Genomic DNA, 16,342 nt, shown 5'->3' with positions numbered 1-16,342 from the left:
TCAGACCTTGAGTTCAAGGCCCAGGACTGGCAAAAAAAAAAGTGCATTATTAAGCAAATGTAGAGGACAACACCTATTTTATTTTTGTTGTTATTTAGTTAGTTTGCTTTTTCACAGAATCTCATTATGTAGCTCATTAAATCTCAAGCTTACTATGTAGCCTAGTTTACTATGTAGCCTTACTATGTGGCCTCTTGCAATCATTTTGCCTCAGCCTTAGTACTGGGATTGTGGACATGCACCACCATACCTGGCTGAGGGTTAACCTGTTTTAAATGCTGATCAATACAAGCAAAAGTCTGTCTTATATAATAAGTTGATAGAAGTCCTCAATGCATGTCTGAAAAAGACAAAACCGTTTCTTATAGTAAATAATCATACTCTACTACTAAATTGGCAAGTCAAGCAGAACTAAAAAAATACTATTGATTTTTGTTTCAGTTAATTTTTTAAGAACGAGAGAGAAGTTGACATTATAAAAACCTTGAATCAAAAGATCAAATATTAATTATGATTATATTGTCTCCAAGCGCACATACCTTTAAGTGAAGAATTCAAATCGGATTTGCACAACTGCATAGAGAAGCTCACAAAATTTGTGACTGTGTCCTAACTTGCCACTAGTTCTTTAATAGCCTCCCCTCTGGCAAACTGAATCTGTCTGCATTTGAGTTGGAAGCCATTTGGGTTTCCCTTTTAACACTAATCATTTAAAAAGCACGTTACCCCCTCCCCTTCTGTGTGTGTGTGTGTGTGTGTGTGTGTGTGTGTGTGTGTGTATATGTGTGTGTGTATTTATATGTGTGTGGATCATGTTGAAATGAATTAAGCACTACTATCTTAACATTATTCTGGCACTTCTAATAATCATACTATGCTACTGTCATTCTGTTTACTCTGGTGTATGATTAGTGTTTGTTATCGCTCTTCCTCTTTTGAATACCTACAGGCTGACTGACAGTTTTTCCTTACTGTAGCTGGTTTCTGATGACAGCTAGGGAAAACAAAAGAAATTCATTTCTTTAGCAGAGTGGCAGTGACTCATGCCTGTAATCCTAGCTACTCAGGAGGATCACAGTTCAAAGTCAACCTGGGTAGGAAAATCTGTGAGACTTTTATCTCCAGTTAACCTGGTAGGAAACTGGAAGTAGCACTGTGGCTCAAAGTGGTAGAGTGCTAGGCTTGAGCAAAAAGAGCTCAGCAACATCGCCCAGGCCTTGAGTTCAAGCCCCACAATCAACCAAAAAAAAAAACCAGAAAGAAAACAAAAGAAATTCATTGCTTTGTAAAATGAGTTTAGAAAATACAAATATATCATATTTTATAATTATATGTTAAGATTATGAAGAGTAAACATTACTGTTTATTCTTTGTGTTGCAAAAGTAAGGCTATATGATTTTTTAAACTAAACCATTCAAGAAAAGCAATTGTAATTTATTAGATTACATATTTTTTGTTGTTCCAGTACTAGGGACTTGAACTCATTGTCTCCAGCACTTGGTTAGCTTTCTCATTCAAGGCTGGTGCTCTGTCACTTGCATCACACCTCTACTTCTAGCTTCCAGTTAATTTGAGATGAGTCTCTCAAATTTGTCTACCCAGGCTGGCTTTGAACTGTGATCCTTAGATCTCAGCCTAAGTAGCTAGGATTATAGGCATGTGCCATAGATGCCTGGCTCATAGATATTTTTGTGTATCACTTTCATCAGTGGGGCTGGAAATGCCTGTCATTGTGAGCAAGGCTCTATGCTAAAGAGAATCAGCAATCACTTCAAGGTGTCTCAAGCACATACTGAACAGTTAATAAAACAAGCAGTTAAGTACTTGGATACTGGAAATGAAAACCAATGCTTTGGGACTATATTCAGTTATACACAGCAGCCCACAACAGTTTTTACATGGGTAAGTTATAGAGAAAGGGGGAAAGATACAAGTAACTTGGGCACAAAAATTAAAGCTTAAGCAGGGCACAAGTTACAGGCTCACACCTGTAAAAAGTCTGTGAGCGCTTATTTCCAATTTACTAGCAAAAAGCTGGAAGTGGAGCTGTGGCTCAGGAGATAGCGCACCAGTTTTGAGTGAAAAAGCCAAGAGACAGTGCCTAGGCCCTGAGTACAGGTTTGAGCACATGTACACACACACACACACACACACACACACACACACACACACACACACACACACAGAGCAAAGCTTTAATCTTGTACAAGATTAAAAAACCAAATGTCGGGGCTGGGGATATAGCCTAGTGGCAAGAGTGCCTGCCTCGGATACACGAGGCCCTAGGTTCAATTCCCCAGCACCACATATACAGAAAACGGCCAGAAGCGGCGCTGTGACTCAAGTGGCAGAGTGCTAGCCTTGAGCGGGAATAAGCCAGGGACAGTGCTCGGGCCCTGAGTCCAAGGCCCAGGACTGGCCAAAAAAAAAAAAAAAAACCCAAATGTCTAGAACAGATATGTGAAAGGTGATTGGTTTTTTTTTTGTCAGTTATGGGGCTTGAATTCAAGGGCTGGGCACTATCACTGAGCTCTTTTGCTCAAGACAGGCACTCTACCACTTGAGCTACAGCACCACTTCTGGTTTTCTGGTGGTTAATTGGCAATAAGAGTCTCATGGACTTTCCTGCCTGGGCTAACTTCAAACTGTGATTCTCAGATCTCAGCCTCCTGACTAGTTAGGACTACAGGCATGAGCCACTGGTGCCCAACTCTGTGGTAGTTTTTTTTTTTTTTTACCTTAACTTTGATTGAAAGGTTAGTTAACAGTATTGTGTCTAAATAGGTTGACTTCAAATTATATTAATTAAGTCCAATTATTGACTTCATGTTGCTAATCTGTAAGACTCAGTTTTGAAGCAATAGTTAAAAGAAGTCAATATGTTTTCTTAGCATAGGTGGAATTTGTATTTATGGAATTGAATAAGAATCTACTCTTGGGCTGGGGATATGGCCTAGTGGCAAGAGTGCTTGCCTCGTATACATGAGGCCCTAGGTTCGATTCCCCAGCACCACATATACAGAAAATGGCCAGAAGTGGCTCTGTGGCTCAAGTGTCAGAGTGCTAGCCTTGAGCAAGAAGAAGCCAGGGACAGTGCTCAGGCCCTGAGTCCAAGCCCCAGGACTGGCCCAAAAAAAATAATCTACTCTTATCTATACCATTGTGACTTGCTTATATAATATATCAGAGACTGATCCCTCTCTGACCTGAATCTCATATGTCCAGTTCCTTTACATAAGGGAATGACATCCATCTGCTCAGGCTTATCTCCCTGATGCTGTGTGCTCTTTCTAAACCACTACCATGTAGCTCAATATCCCCTCTTCATCCCTTATTTTGTACAAGACTTGCTAGCTCCTGCTTCCTACAATCACCAAAAGCTAAGGAGCCTAATCTCAGCTTTCTTCTTCCTCTATGCGTAACAAGTCTCAGAAAGAGAGGCCTCCTGACAAGCTGTCTTCCTGAGTCACCCTTCTGTATTGCCAGTTTCTGAAAGTGTGATCCTGAACCTGTTTGTAGCACTTAGCTTCCTTCTAAGTAGCAGGAAGGTACCTCCTCAAAATATTTGAATCCTGGTTCAAGACCTATTACCTAGGTCAGCATGAACTTCCAAATTTTTAAGTCAGACTTCCCAGGCCTCAATCTTTTGTACCTTCAGCCTGTGTTTCTGTTGTCTGCTTAAACATTTTGTGTGTTGGGTGCAGTGACGCACAGCTATAGTCACAGCTACTTGTGAAGCTAAGATGGAAGGATCACACGAGCCTATGAGTTTGAGACCAGCCTGGGCAACATAGTGAAACTCTTGTCAAATAAATAAATCTTCTTTTGTGTTGTTGTTTTTGGTGTGTGTGTGTGTGTGTGCGTGCACGTGCATGCATGCGTGTGTGTGCGTGTGTATGTGTGTGTGTCTGTAGAATAAGTAGTTTTGATCTTTTCCTTTTCTCTAAATTGGCTCTTTTTCCTTTTCCACGTTTTTGGTGTCTCTGTGGTCATCATTATTTTATTCATGTATCAGGTTATATATGTTTATATCATCTTTGGATCTTTCTTCCTTCTCATTTCCATTTATTCTCTAAGTTCTGGTGAATATCTTGCACATTTGTGACTCTTGCGCCTTTCTATTCCCAGTGTCTTACCTGGATTATTTAGTATCCTGTTTAGATTCCATGGATTGACCTCAAGGAGTTTAAGAATCAAGTCAGGCTGGGCACTTGTGGCTCATGCCTGTAATCCTAGCTACTCAGGAGGCAGAGATCTGAGGATTGCAGTTTGAAGCCAGCCTAGGCAAGAAAGTTTATGAGACGTTCATCTCCAATTAACCACCAAAAGAGCAGGAAGTGGAGCTATGGCTCAAGTGGTAAAAGCTAGTCATGAGCACAAAAGTTCAGAGACCACTCCTACTCCCAGACCTTCAACCCAGAACTGGCATGCACACACACACACACACACACACACACACACACACACACACACACATACACACACACACAGAATCCCCTTAGAACTGTGTGCAAATTTTTACATTTGTATACCTCCCTGGCTCCTTAGACTATTCCTTGTGAAAGAAAATGAGAAACAGCAATGCAATTGTTCACAGCTAAAATCCCAGCTACATGGAAGGTAAAGATAGGAAAATTGTTTTCTGAAGCTAGCCTGGGCAAAAGTGCAGGACTTCACAAGAAGATAACTAAAGCAAAGAAGTCCAAAGGCATGGCCCAAGTGGTAGGGCACTTGGCTAACAAGCATGGGGCCCTGATTTCAAGCCCCGTTATGAGCAAAAGAAAGTGAGAGTAAGAGAAAGCACAGAGAATACATTTCAATAAATTCCAAAAGTTTCTTTCATGCCTTCCCTTTGCTAACCTAGGATACTGATGTTCCCTTAGTGAGGAGGCCTATAAGACATCAAGGGGAAAAAAGGAATAGCAGTCAGATGTCCAATAGCCAGGGATCAGAGTCTCCCCAGAGCCAAGCTTAATATCCTAGAGAAGCTGGGGAGCAAGCTGGGCATGTGGGCATGTGGAGGAGGGTGTCCTCTGGATGCCTCTGAATTCATTGTTTCCTATCCTCCCAGAGGACTGGAGGGATATGAAAGCTCAATTGGCAAAAATCCAGCCAGTCAGTGTCTTCAGAAAAGATTAAGAATAGTCCTGTAGGTAGCCTTCCATCCTCTGCCTCTTTGTTAACCAATCCTTCCACTGCATTACCAGAAATGTTAGCATATTATACATATATCTCACCACCTGTAAAACAATTTAAAAACTTGTAGGGGTTGGAGTTGTGGCTCAGTTTGTAGAGCAAAAGCTTCAGGTACTAAGTTTGAGTCCTGGACTTGGCAAAAAGAGAAAAACTTGTGAGCACAGTGTCAAAGCCAGCCAGTTAGGAACTTGCCACAGCTGTCACTCATGACAACTGGGAGAAAAAAGTGTCTATGTCCATACTGTTTGCCTTTGAGCATGGTAGTTTCTCTGTTTGTGGTGCCATTTCTTCAGTGCCCAACCCTAAAACTTGACTCATTCTTCCAGGACCTATCAATGTCATCTCTTCCCCTGTGTCCATCCCTAATTTTCTGCCATCATCTGGGTAGAATCAGTCTGTCTTGGCTAGAATTCAAAAACATTTCATACATATCTCTAATATGTCATATTACATTACAGATAACACTTTTCTTTCTGTCTTTCCTAAGCCAGGAATTCCCTGCAGGTAAAGACTGTCCTTTTCATGTTTGTATCCCTAACACCTACTTTAGTACCTAGTCCAAACAGGAGCTCAATACACTTTTGTTGAATGGAATTAGTTTTTATGACTCATTTAAAATTAGAGACCAGTGCTTATTTAATAAGTCAGAAAAGACTATAATAATAGTAATAACGAGGTCCTATTTCTACTGCTTATTCAAGGAACTGATTTCTTTGTGGAAGTGGATTTCAAAAATCTTTACATGTCAGTGTATTTTTGATGTGCTTACTTGAGATCCTGGAAGAATTAGACTACTAATGCAGACTGAAGCTTCTAAGACTTCCCTATTGGTGTGAGATTGAATATGTTCCGTCATCTCAGAGAGACATGTGAGAAGTTCCATATCATGCATATATATCTGTTTTGGCAATATTTTCTGATTTATTTACTTCACATCACATCAAACTAAGTTTTTCCATTTATGAAACCAGAGATACAAAGTTTAGGTTTCTAATATTTATACTATATAGTTTGTTTTGCTAAATTCACAGTCTCAGTAATTGCAGATGCTTTTTAGGTATTAAAATTAGTTCAGCAATGGACAAAAGCACTATCCAATAAATTAAGAATTTCAACTAATTTTGCAATTTGAGTTTTGGAAAAAAAAAGGAATCAACATTTTGATTTTTTGGCCCTTAACTTTGCACATTTTACATGCTAGGCTTTATTTATCTAATTATGCCTGGTGCAGTACTACTTCTGACTTTACTTCTAGTTAATTGGAGATAAGAGTCACAGACTTCTGTCTGAACTGGCTTTGATCCACAATCCTCAGATTTCAGCCTCCTGAGTAGCAGTGATTATAGATATGAGCCATAAGCACCCAATATTTTTGTTTTTTTTATTAAGTAGGTGTATGAAGAACTTACAATTCCATAAGTCAGGTTGAAAATACAATGCATTTTGATCAATGTTACCTCTTCCATCAATCTCCTCTGTTTCCCCCATCTCATTCCTATCCTCAAGTACATGGCTCAGTTTTTATGTAATGTCTATTTAATATAAGAACTGCATTTGCTCACCCTTCCTCTCTCCTTTATTCATTTGTTTATTTATTGTTTGGTGCTGGTACTGGGTTTGAACTCAGGGTGTAGAGGCTGTTGTTTAGCTTTTTGTTCAAGGCTGGCACTCTATCACTTGAGCTACAGCTCTGTTTGCAGCTTTCTGCTAGTTAATTGGAGATAAGAGTCTCATGTACTTTTCTGCCTGAGTTGGCTTGAACCATGATCCTCATATCTCAGCATCCTGAATAGGATTACAGGTGTGAGCCACTGGTGTCTGGCTGAGATGCAGTTTTTAAGGCTTTCATTCCAAATAAGAACAAACTATTTTCTATGGGGACATACTGTATATATTGCATTTTCGGAGACCTTTTTCATCCATAGTTATGAGTGTGACACTGAAATCTAATATTCCATTATTTCAAAGAATGCTTTTTCAGTGTAATATAAAGAAGAAACTCATCAAAAAGGAGCCATGCACCTTAATTGAAGCTGCTAGAAAGATGAAGGTCTCCAGAGGAGCAAACAGAAGTCATGTATCATCTTCATCTTAGTGAATGGTGTAGATACTCATGTAGCATTGACTAGAAAAGCCCTGGGGAGTCTCAGTCATCAGTCTTACTATCTTGGATTGTTAGTGGCATTTTTAAGGCATTTAGCATTGCTTGTCTAGAAAATAAAATACTGCTTTTGAAACTTCATTTTCATCCAGGTTGCTCTAAAGAGGTAAACGTGTACCTCACTTGACATTAGTCCTTTGAAGTAGATAAGGCATTCAGTTTTGTCCACAGAGCTGCCATCCATCTGGACCCTGAGCTGTACTCATCCAGCTCGGGCATGTTTGCCTCTTTTTCAAGTGCCTGAAGTGGCTGTTAGACCTGTTTTCTAAGATGAAGATATAATTTCTGTAGCCTACTGTATTATAATAAATTTGTTTTCAATCAGATTTGCTTCAAAACAGATTTCCTTTGACCTTATAGATACTGAAAATAAGTAATATGTAAAAGATATTTAAGAGCACAGAGACATTTTTGGAGTTAAAAGTTATTTCTTTTAAACTGGGTGCTGTGGTGACTCATGCCTGTAAATCTTTGCTACTCAGAAAGCTGAGATCTGAGGATCACAGTTCAAAGATAGCCTAAGCATGCAAGTCCATTGACTTTTATCTTTAACCACAAAAAGGCTGAAAGTAAAGCTGTGGCTCACGTGGTAGAGTGCCAGCCTTGAACAAAAAAGCTAAATGACAGAACCTGGTTCCTGAGTTTAAGCCCCAGGACTGATACATATACACACACAAAGCATTTCTTTTAATTGATAGTGAAAATATATTCTTCTAAAGATTTGTTAACTAGCAACTCTTTTTTTTTTTTTTTTTTTTGTCAGTCATAGGGCTTGAACTCAGCCTGGGTGCTGTTCCTGAGCTCTGTTGCTCAAAGCTGTGCTCTGCTACTTTGAGCCACTGTGCCACTTCTGGCATTTGAGTGGTTAATTGGAGGTAAGAGTTTCATGGGGAATTTTCTATCTGGACTGGCTTTGAACCATGATCCCCAGATCTCAGCTTCCTGAGTAGCTATGATTATAGGTGTGAGCCACCAGCACCTGGCACCAGCAACTTTTTTATTTGACATTAGTTAGGAATTGTTTTGGGTGTGTTTTTTTTTTAAACAAGTCATGATGACTCATTCTTGCTTTATGTATAAGCACATGGATATTAATGTATGAAAAGGGGCATCACTGCATTTTTCCTAAAGTGCATATGAAGAAGACAAAAACTTCCTTTGATATCTTACTTGCATTTTAGCTAGTTATAAGTATGTTTTCCTTTCCCTTTCAGGTTGTAAACATGTTAAGGGCATCCTGTTGTATGGACCCCCAGGTTGTGGTAAGACTCTCTTGGCTCGGCAGATTGGCAAGATGTTAAATGCAAGAGAGCCCAAAGTGGTCAATGGGCCAGAAATCCTTAACAAATACGTGGGAGAATCAGAGGCTAACATTCGTAAACTTTTTGCTGATGCTGAAGAGGAGCAAAGGAGGGTAATGTGTATATATGAATAACAGTAAATTCTTTTTTTATCACTTGTATGATATTTCACATGCAGAAAGCTACCTTACTTACACTGAAGCAGCCTGTTTTACAGTGAATGGAATTATTTGAAGTAGAATAGTAAGTCTTGGCCTTAGAAAAGAGTAAAATAGGCACAAGTGCCAACCTAGCAAGCAAGCAGCTGAGCCATCTTGAGGCCTTGAATTCAAGTCCCAATACAGGCAAAAACACCCAAACAAACAAACTTAAAAAATTAGACCAGAGTTACTATGATGGTTAGTTTTTTGTGTCAACTTGCCTTGGCCATAGGGCACATAAACATTTGTACCAACATTTAGTCAGACATTCTGAGTATGTGTGAATGTTTCTGGATGAAAGTTAACTTTTTTTTTTTTTTGGCCAGTCCTGGGCCTTGGACTCAGGGCCTGAGCACTGTCCCTGGCTTCTTCCCGCTCAAGGCTAGCACTCTGCCACTTGAGCCACAGCGCCGCTTCTGGCCGTTTTCTGTATATGTGGTGCTGGGGAAGCGAACCTAGGGCCTCGTGTATCCGAGGCAGGCACTCTTGCCACTAGGCTATATCCCCAGCCCCAACTTTAACTTTTGAAGTGGTAAACTGTATAAAGCAGATTGCCCTCTCTAATGTTAGCAGATCCCATTTAGTCAGCTTAAGGTTAGCCACTGTCTTCTCAACAGAAATCATGGGAATGAGCCATTGAATGCTATTTCTGAGGGGCCAAAAGAAAATCACTTGATTAAAAAAAATGATGTTTCTGTGTTCTACTTATATTTTTCAATAAATCTATTGGTCTTTTTAGTATTTGTGTGATATTCTATTTCCTATTTAGAAAGTCAATATAGTTCTTTATTCATCTTTTCCTCCTGCATTCTGGCCAGGAATGGTGGCATAATGATACTCACTTCAGTGTTTCATTGTTTTTCTCAGTTAATTATATTGTCTTTCCTTTACTTTTTTGCCAGTCCTGAGGCTTGCACTCAGGGCCTAGGCACTGTCCCTGAGCTTCTTTTGGCTCAAGGCTAGCACTCTGCCACTTGAGCCACAGAGCAGTTTCTGGCTTTTCCTACTTATGTGGTACTGAAGAATCAAACCCAGGGCTTCATGCATGCTTGGCACTCTACCCCTAAGCCACATTCCCAGCCTTTACTAATTGCTTTTATTTATTTATTTATTTATTTATTTTTGCCAGTCCTGGGCCTTGGACTCAGGGCCTGAGCACTGTCCCTGGCTTCTTTTTGCTCAAGGCTAGCACTCTGCCACTTGAGCCACAGCACCACCTCTGGCCATTTTCTATATATGTGGTGCTGGGGAATCAAACCCAGGGCTTCATGTATATGAGGCAAGCACTCTTGCCACTAGGCCATGGTCCCAGCCCTATTAATTGCTTTTAAACATAGTTAAAATAATTGATAGTGACATAATTTCAAGGATGATGAACTAAATGTATCCTATATTTTATTTTTTAAAAAGACCCAATGGACTCTGATGGTTGCTGGAAGATAAATTGCATTGTATTCTATTTTAAAAATCAATTTTCCTTTTTGTTCTTTGTAAAATTTATTTTCTTTAATATCATGAGATATCGCCAAGTACCAGTGACTCATATCTGTCATTCTAGCTTCTCAGAGGCCGATAGCTGAGGATCAAGGTTCAAAGTCAGCGTAGGCAGGAAAGAGACTCTTATCTCCAATTAACCATCAAAAGGTTGGAAGTGGTAGAGCTAGCTGTGAGCAAAAAATAAATAAAGCTCAGAGACAGCACCCAAGACCCGAGTTTAAGTCCCAGGACTAGCACAAAAATTAAAAATAGTGAGATATTAATCTTTATTAATAAATAGTTGGAACTGCTCATAATGAAACTTAAAATTGACTCTAATGATCCTGGATGCTTATTTTATAAAGCTTGTCTCTATTAGGTAGTTTTTACATGGCTGCATAGGTAACTTTAATACTGTTTTTAAACTTGCAGGCAGTTTAAATATGACACTACTAATGATTAAACTGAGATGGCAAAGAATTTCTAGATAGAAATTAATCATAGACAGTCTTTTTTAGTTATGCCTTTCTCAGTCTTAATATCTAGAAATGGCTTGATATACCTAGCTAACGACCCCATGCAGAGTAAATGCGTGTTATATAATAAAGAAGTGCATCCCTTCTGTGATTCTGGACAGTTTAGGCTGACAGAGATGAGCACTTCCATATAGGTCAAACTAGTTAAATATAGAACAGCCACTTTTGAAGGCTGTTGCCAGGGGCTCAACAGCATCAGCTCTGTTTCTATGGGGAAAGACTGCAGATGGTTTTTTTTAAAAAAAAAAAAAAAAAAAAAAAAAAAAAAGCTAGAAGCCAGTGAATTCAAGAGGATTGCATTGTGGAAATGTAAATCCTTTAGTAAATGGTTTATTGATGCCTCACCTATATTAATCTGTGAACATTAATCTTGACATCCTTCCTTCCTTGTTCCTAATTTATTGCAGTAAGAATTTGTCTTTATTTAACTAATACACCTGTAAAAATTAATGTTATTATACTGACGCAGTTGCAGGGAGGGGAACTGATGACAGGTCACAAGATTAGTAAGGCTCTGAAAAGGTCAGGATTGCACTGAATTATGTTTAGGACAGATTGACCTGTAATAATTAAACACAGTGTTCTTATTGTCCTTGGAATCTCTGTCCATATAGGCTGTTTTTGAGGTTGGACTGAGAAGGGAGTTGTGATTCTAGCAACATCAACATTTTTTCAGTCACAAGAATATTCTAGTTTTTCATTAAAAATGGCAAATTATAGCTTTGGTAAAACTAAGCTTGCAGTTACAATTTTTCACTACCAATCTTCTCTTAAGAGGGGAAGGTGAATGGTTTTTGGTGTGGGATTTTTTTAAGCAATAAGCCTTCATGTGTCATTCATTAGATGTCTGTCCAGTAGACATAATAATAACAAGAGATTTGATAAATTAAATTGATTTTTTTTCAGGGTTGAATTTAACTTTTAAAATATTTGTTGAAGAAGCTGGGTGCTGGTTGCTCACGTCTGTAAATCCTGGTTAAAGCAGGCGGCTGAGGTCTGAGGATCCCTGTTCAAAGCCAGCTGGGGCTAGAAAGTACTTGAGATTCTTTTTTTTTGGGGGGGGGGGCGTTGGCCAGTCCTGGGGCTTGGACTCAGGGCCTGGGCACTGTCCCTGGCCTCCTTTTGGTCAAGGCTAGCACTCTACCACTTGAGCCACAGCACCACATCCAGCTTTTTGTGTGTATGTGCTGCTGAGGAATCGAACCTAGGGCTTCATGCATGCTAGGCAAGCACTCTACCGCTAAGCCACATTCCCAGCCCCTCCTTGAGATTCTTATCTCCAGTTAACAACCAAAAGCAGAAGTGGTGCTGTGGCTTAAGTGATAGAATGCTAGCTTTGAGTGATAAAGCTAAGAGACAGCCCTCAGGTCAAAGTTCAAGCCCCAGTACCAGCAAAATAAATAGATAAAATAAATGAACTAATTTTGTTTAAGAGTGAATATTTTCAGTATTAAAACAGAAAAAAAGACACACCCGTGCCTCTTCTAAGCTTTGTCTCTGTTCTCTGTTTTACTTTATGGAGAACTCATCTGTTTCTATAAGTGAATATGAATCATATTCCATTTCTTTACCCAATTTCCCTATTCCCAGCCACCTTCTGGGTGGAGGTAATCTTTTAACTATTTAAAATGACAAAGAAAACATCAAATCTACTGCTTCTGGGACAACTTTTCACCAAAACTCAAAAAATAAGAGGAAGTTGACCCATGCTGATCTGCTAAATATGAATTGTTTCAATTAGTGAGATAGGTACATAAATTCACAGCTAATTTAGAATAATTAATTACTTTCTACTTATATAGTTACTTAGCATATAGCAGCATATATTTTTGTTTTATGGCTATCCAGTATGAGGTTCTGGAATGTAATTTTAGTTTGCAGAATTCTGAGAATACAGTTCTCTGAGAAAGCAACAATCATGATTAAATTATACTTGCTGTATTTACTAGTCAAAATGGACTGAATTTAACCTGTTGAAAGCTTTTTAAAATAAGTTTGTTTCATTATACACTCAAATTATATGACCTTTAACATAATTTCTTCCCTTAATAGCTTGGTGCTAACAGTGGTTTGCACATCATCATCTTTGATGAAATCGATGCCATCTGCAAGCAGAGAGGGAGCATGGCTGGTAGCACAGGAGTTCATGACACTGTTGTCAACCAGTTGCTGTCCAAAATTGATGGTGTTGAGCAGCTGAACAACATCCTCGTCATTGGTATGTTTTCTTTTGTTTAATGATGTTGTATTCTTGGACTGGGATGCAGCTCAATGGTAAAGTGCTTGCCTAGCAAGTGCAGTGCCCTAGGTTCAATCTCCAGTATCAACCAACAAGAAAAGACAAAAAAAAATACAGTTAAAAATAAATCCAAACAAAGGAAGTTCTATTCTTCAGAAATATTAGACACGTTAAGATCTGTATTGCTTATAATTACATTGTTTTGCTGGTGTCTCCAAATTAGAATCAATTGAAGTATTTAATTGTTTTAATGTGTAGTCTTAAAGAAAATAAAAGAGAGGGACAAGGCAACAAACAGTACAAGAAATGTATCCAATGCCCAACGTATGATACTGTAACCTCTCTGTACATCAGTTTGATAATAAAAATTTGAGAGAAAAAAAAAAAAAGAAAAGAAAAGATGGGTTTTAGTGAGTTGTAGGTTAAGCTTGTAGCTTATCCACAGATAAAAATGGCAATATAATGTGATGTAGTAGGTTTTAGTTTCTGCTACAGGTCTGCCAGGATCCTTAGAGAGGCTCAGGGTGTAAGCTTAGATTCTGCATTGTCATTATAACCTCTTGTCCTAACTTTTTTTCCCTCCAGTCCTGGGGCTTGAACTCAGGGCCTGAGCACTGTCCCTGGCTTCTTTCTGCTCAAGACTAGCACTCTACCACTTGAGCCACAGCACCACTTGTGGCTTTTCTATTTATGTGGTGCTGAGGAGTAGAACCCAGGGCTTCATGTATGCAAGGCAAGCACTCTACCACTAGGCCATATTCCCAGCCCCTATCCTAACTTTTATGTAGTGAGTTTCTTCTTATGATGACTTTGGGCAGTGGGAAAGGGTGGGGGGGGGGGATTGCTACTATTTTATGAAAGTTGAAAATACTATCCTATAAAGAAAGGACGGGACTTTGGAGTTAGAGAGATCAAGTTCACTTTGCTTACCTCTCCCTTTCATAGGTTACTTATGCTCTCTGAATCTTAAATGTTCTTTTTAAATATTGGAAATTTCATTAAAAAGTCTCTTGGTATTTTCATTTAAAGCAGATTGTGAACAAATACTTGTTTGGTTCTGTTTCATGCTTACGAATTGTCATCTTATGGGCTGGAAATATAGCCTAGTGGTAAAGTGCTTGCGTTGTATACATGAAGCCCTCCGTTCAATTCCTCAGCACCACATATGTAGAAAAAAGCAGGAAGTGGTGCTGTGGCTCAAGTGGTAGAGTGCTAGCCTTGAGCAAAAAGAAGCCTGGGACAGTGCTCAGGCCTTGAGTTCAAGCCCTAGGACTGGCAAAAAACAAGACAAACAAAAATAAACAAAGAAATGTCATCTTATCTTGTTAAGTAAATGACTATTTTTTTCCTGGTTTTTGTTTTGTTGGTCATGGGGCTTAAACTCAGGGTCTGGGTACTGTCCCTGAGTTCTTTTTGCTCAAGGCTAGTGCTCTACTGCTTTGAGCCACAGTGCCAGTAAATGACTAGTTTTACATATGCTGAAGGAACTTTTTTTTCCTTTTTGAACTATTATCATTTGTTTGTTGTGTTGTATTGATGTCTACATTCAGGAATGACCAACAGACCAGATCTGATAGATGAGGCTCTCCTTCGACCTGGAAGACTGGAAGTTAAAATGGAGATAGGTAAGCAAATCTATTGCTGATGGGTATGTGTGTGGGTGTGTGAGAGAGAGAGAGAAAGAGAGAGAGAGACAGAGACATAGAGTACACATGTACTATCTGTATATCATTCAAGAAAGAAAGCATTAGGGTTATAATAATTTCCTCTGATGGGCTCATAGGTTAGCAAACTGTCTACTTTGTTTTTAATTTAATCAGGCTTACCAGATGAAAAAGGTCGACTACAGATCCTTCACATCCACACAGCAAGGATGAGAGGGCACCAGTTACTCTCGGCAGATGTGGACATTAAAGAACTGGCTGTGGAAACCAAGAATTTCAGTGGTGCTGAACTGGAAGGTCTTGTTCGAGCAGCACAGTCTACTGCTATGAACAGACACATAAAGGTCAGGAAAATCGATTAAATACATTGGCATTTGCAGCCCTCTAATACCATGCTGTCATACATCCTTTTTCCTTTCAAGTATGCCAATACTAGGGTAATATTGACTTTTGATTGGGAAGGGAGATGGAATAAGAATTAATTGCTGGGGCTGGGAATATGGCCTAGTGGCAAGAGTGCTTACCTCCTATACATGAAACCCTGGGTTCGATTCCCAAGCACCACATATGTAGAAAATGGCCAGAAGTGGCGCTGTGGCTCAAGTGGCAGAGTGCTAGCCTTGAGCAAAAAGAAGCCAAGGACAGTGCTCAGGCCCTGAGTCCAAGGCCCAGGATTGACAAAAAAAAAAAAAAAAAAAAGTCTCATAGACTGCTCAGCCTGGCTTTGAACTGTGATCCTCAGATCTCTGCTTCCTGAGTAGCTAGGATTACAGGCGTGAGAAAAAAAATTTTTTTAATTGCTGTTGGCTCAGTGTTGTAATCCTAGCTACTCAGGAAGTAAGGATTAGGAAGATTAGGATTCTAGACCAGTCGAGGCAAAAAGTTTGTGAGACCTTCATCTCAACTAATAGCTTGGGCACATTGGTGTGTACCTGTCACCCCAGCTCCACTGTAGGCTGAGATTGGGCAGATAATGGTTCCATATAGCCAGGGCAAAAAAAGCTAGCAATACTTCCAGCAGAAAAAAAAAAAAAATTGGACATGGTGGCATACCAGCTATGGCAGGAGCACTGTATGTAGTCCAGGTTGGCCCAGGCAAAAAACTAGATAGACCCTATCTCAAAAATAACTACAGGGCTGGGAATACGTCCTAGTGGTAAAGTGCTCACCTCTTATACACGAAGCCCTGGGTTCGATTCCTCAGCACCACATAAACAGAAAAAGCCAGAATGGCACCATGGCTCAAATGGTAGAGTGCTAGCCTTGAGCAAAAAGAAGCCAGGGATAGTGCTCAGGCCCTGAGTTCAAGCCCCAGGACTGGCAAAAAACAAAACAAAGCAAAAAAATAACTACAGCAAAAAGAGCTGGAGACATGGCTCAGATTGTAGAGTGCCTACCTAGCAAGAGTGAAGCTCAGAATTTAAATACTAGTAGTACTACTTTAAAAATAAAGGCAAGGGGAGGGAGAGAGGAAGAGAGGAAAAAAGGAGGGAGAGAAGGAAGGAAAGATTCACTCTAAATACTCCTACTGGGATATTTTCTTAGGTCTCAAATTGAATACTCTAAAA

General features: G+C 39.5%; 1 protein-coding gene across 1 annotated transcript in view; it reads left to right on the top strand.

Annotated features, from left to right (window-relative positions):
- The window catches only part of Nsf (N-ethylmaleimide sensitive factor, vesicle fusing ATPase), a 133,480-nt gene that overhangs the window by 58,795 nt on the left and 58,343 nt on the right, over window positions 1-16,342 (top strand). The window contains exons 9-12 of the mRNA XM_048367274.1: window positions 8,573-8,772; window positions 12,924-13,089; window positions 14,661-14,735; window positions 14,931-15,118. Coding sequence (XP_048223231.1) covers window positions 8,573-8,772; window positions 12,924-13,089; window positions 14,661-14,735; window positions 14,931-15,118 — 629 coding nt within the window. The remainder of the gene's footprint in view (window positions 1-8,572; window positions 8,773-12,923; window positions 13,090-14,660; window positions 14,736-14,930; window positions 15,119-16,342) is intronic.

The sequence above is a fragment of the Perognathus longimembris genome, chromosome 17, assembly GCF_023159225.1.
Source record: "Perognathus longimembris pacificus isolate PPM17 chromosome 17, ASM2315922v1, whole genome shotgun sequence".
Classification (NCBI taxonomy): domain Eukaryota; kingdom Metazoa; phylum Chordata; class Mammalia; order Rodentia; family Heteromyidae; genus Perognathus; species Perognathus longimembris.
Note: the sequence above shows the minus strand (reverse complement) of the source record. Positions and strands in the feature narration are given on the sequence as shown.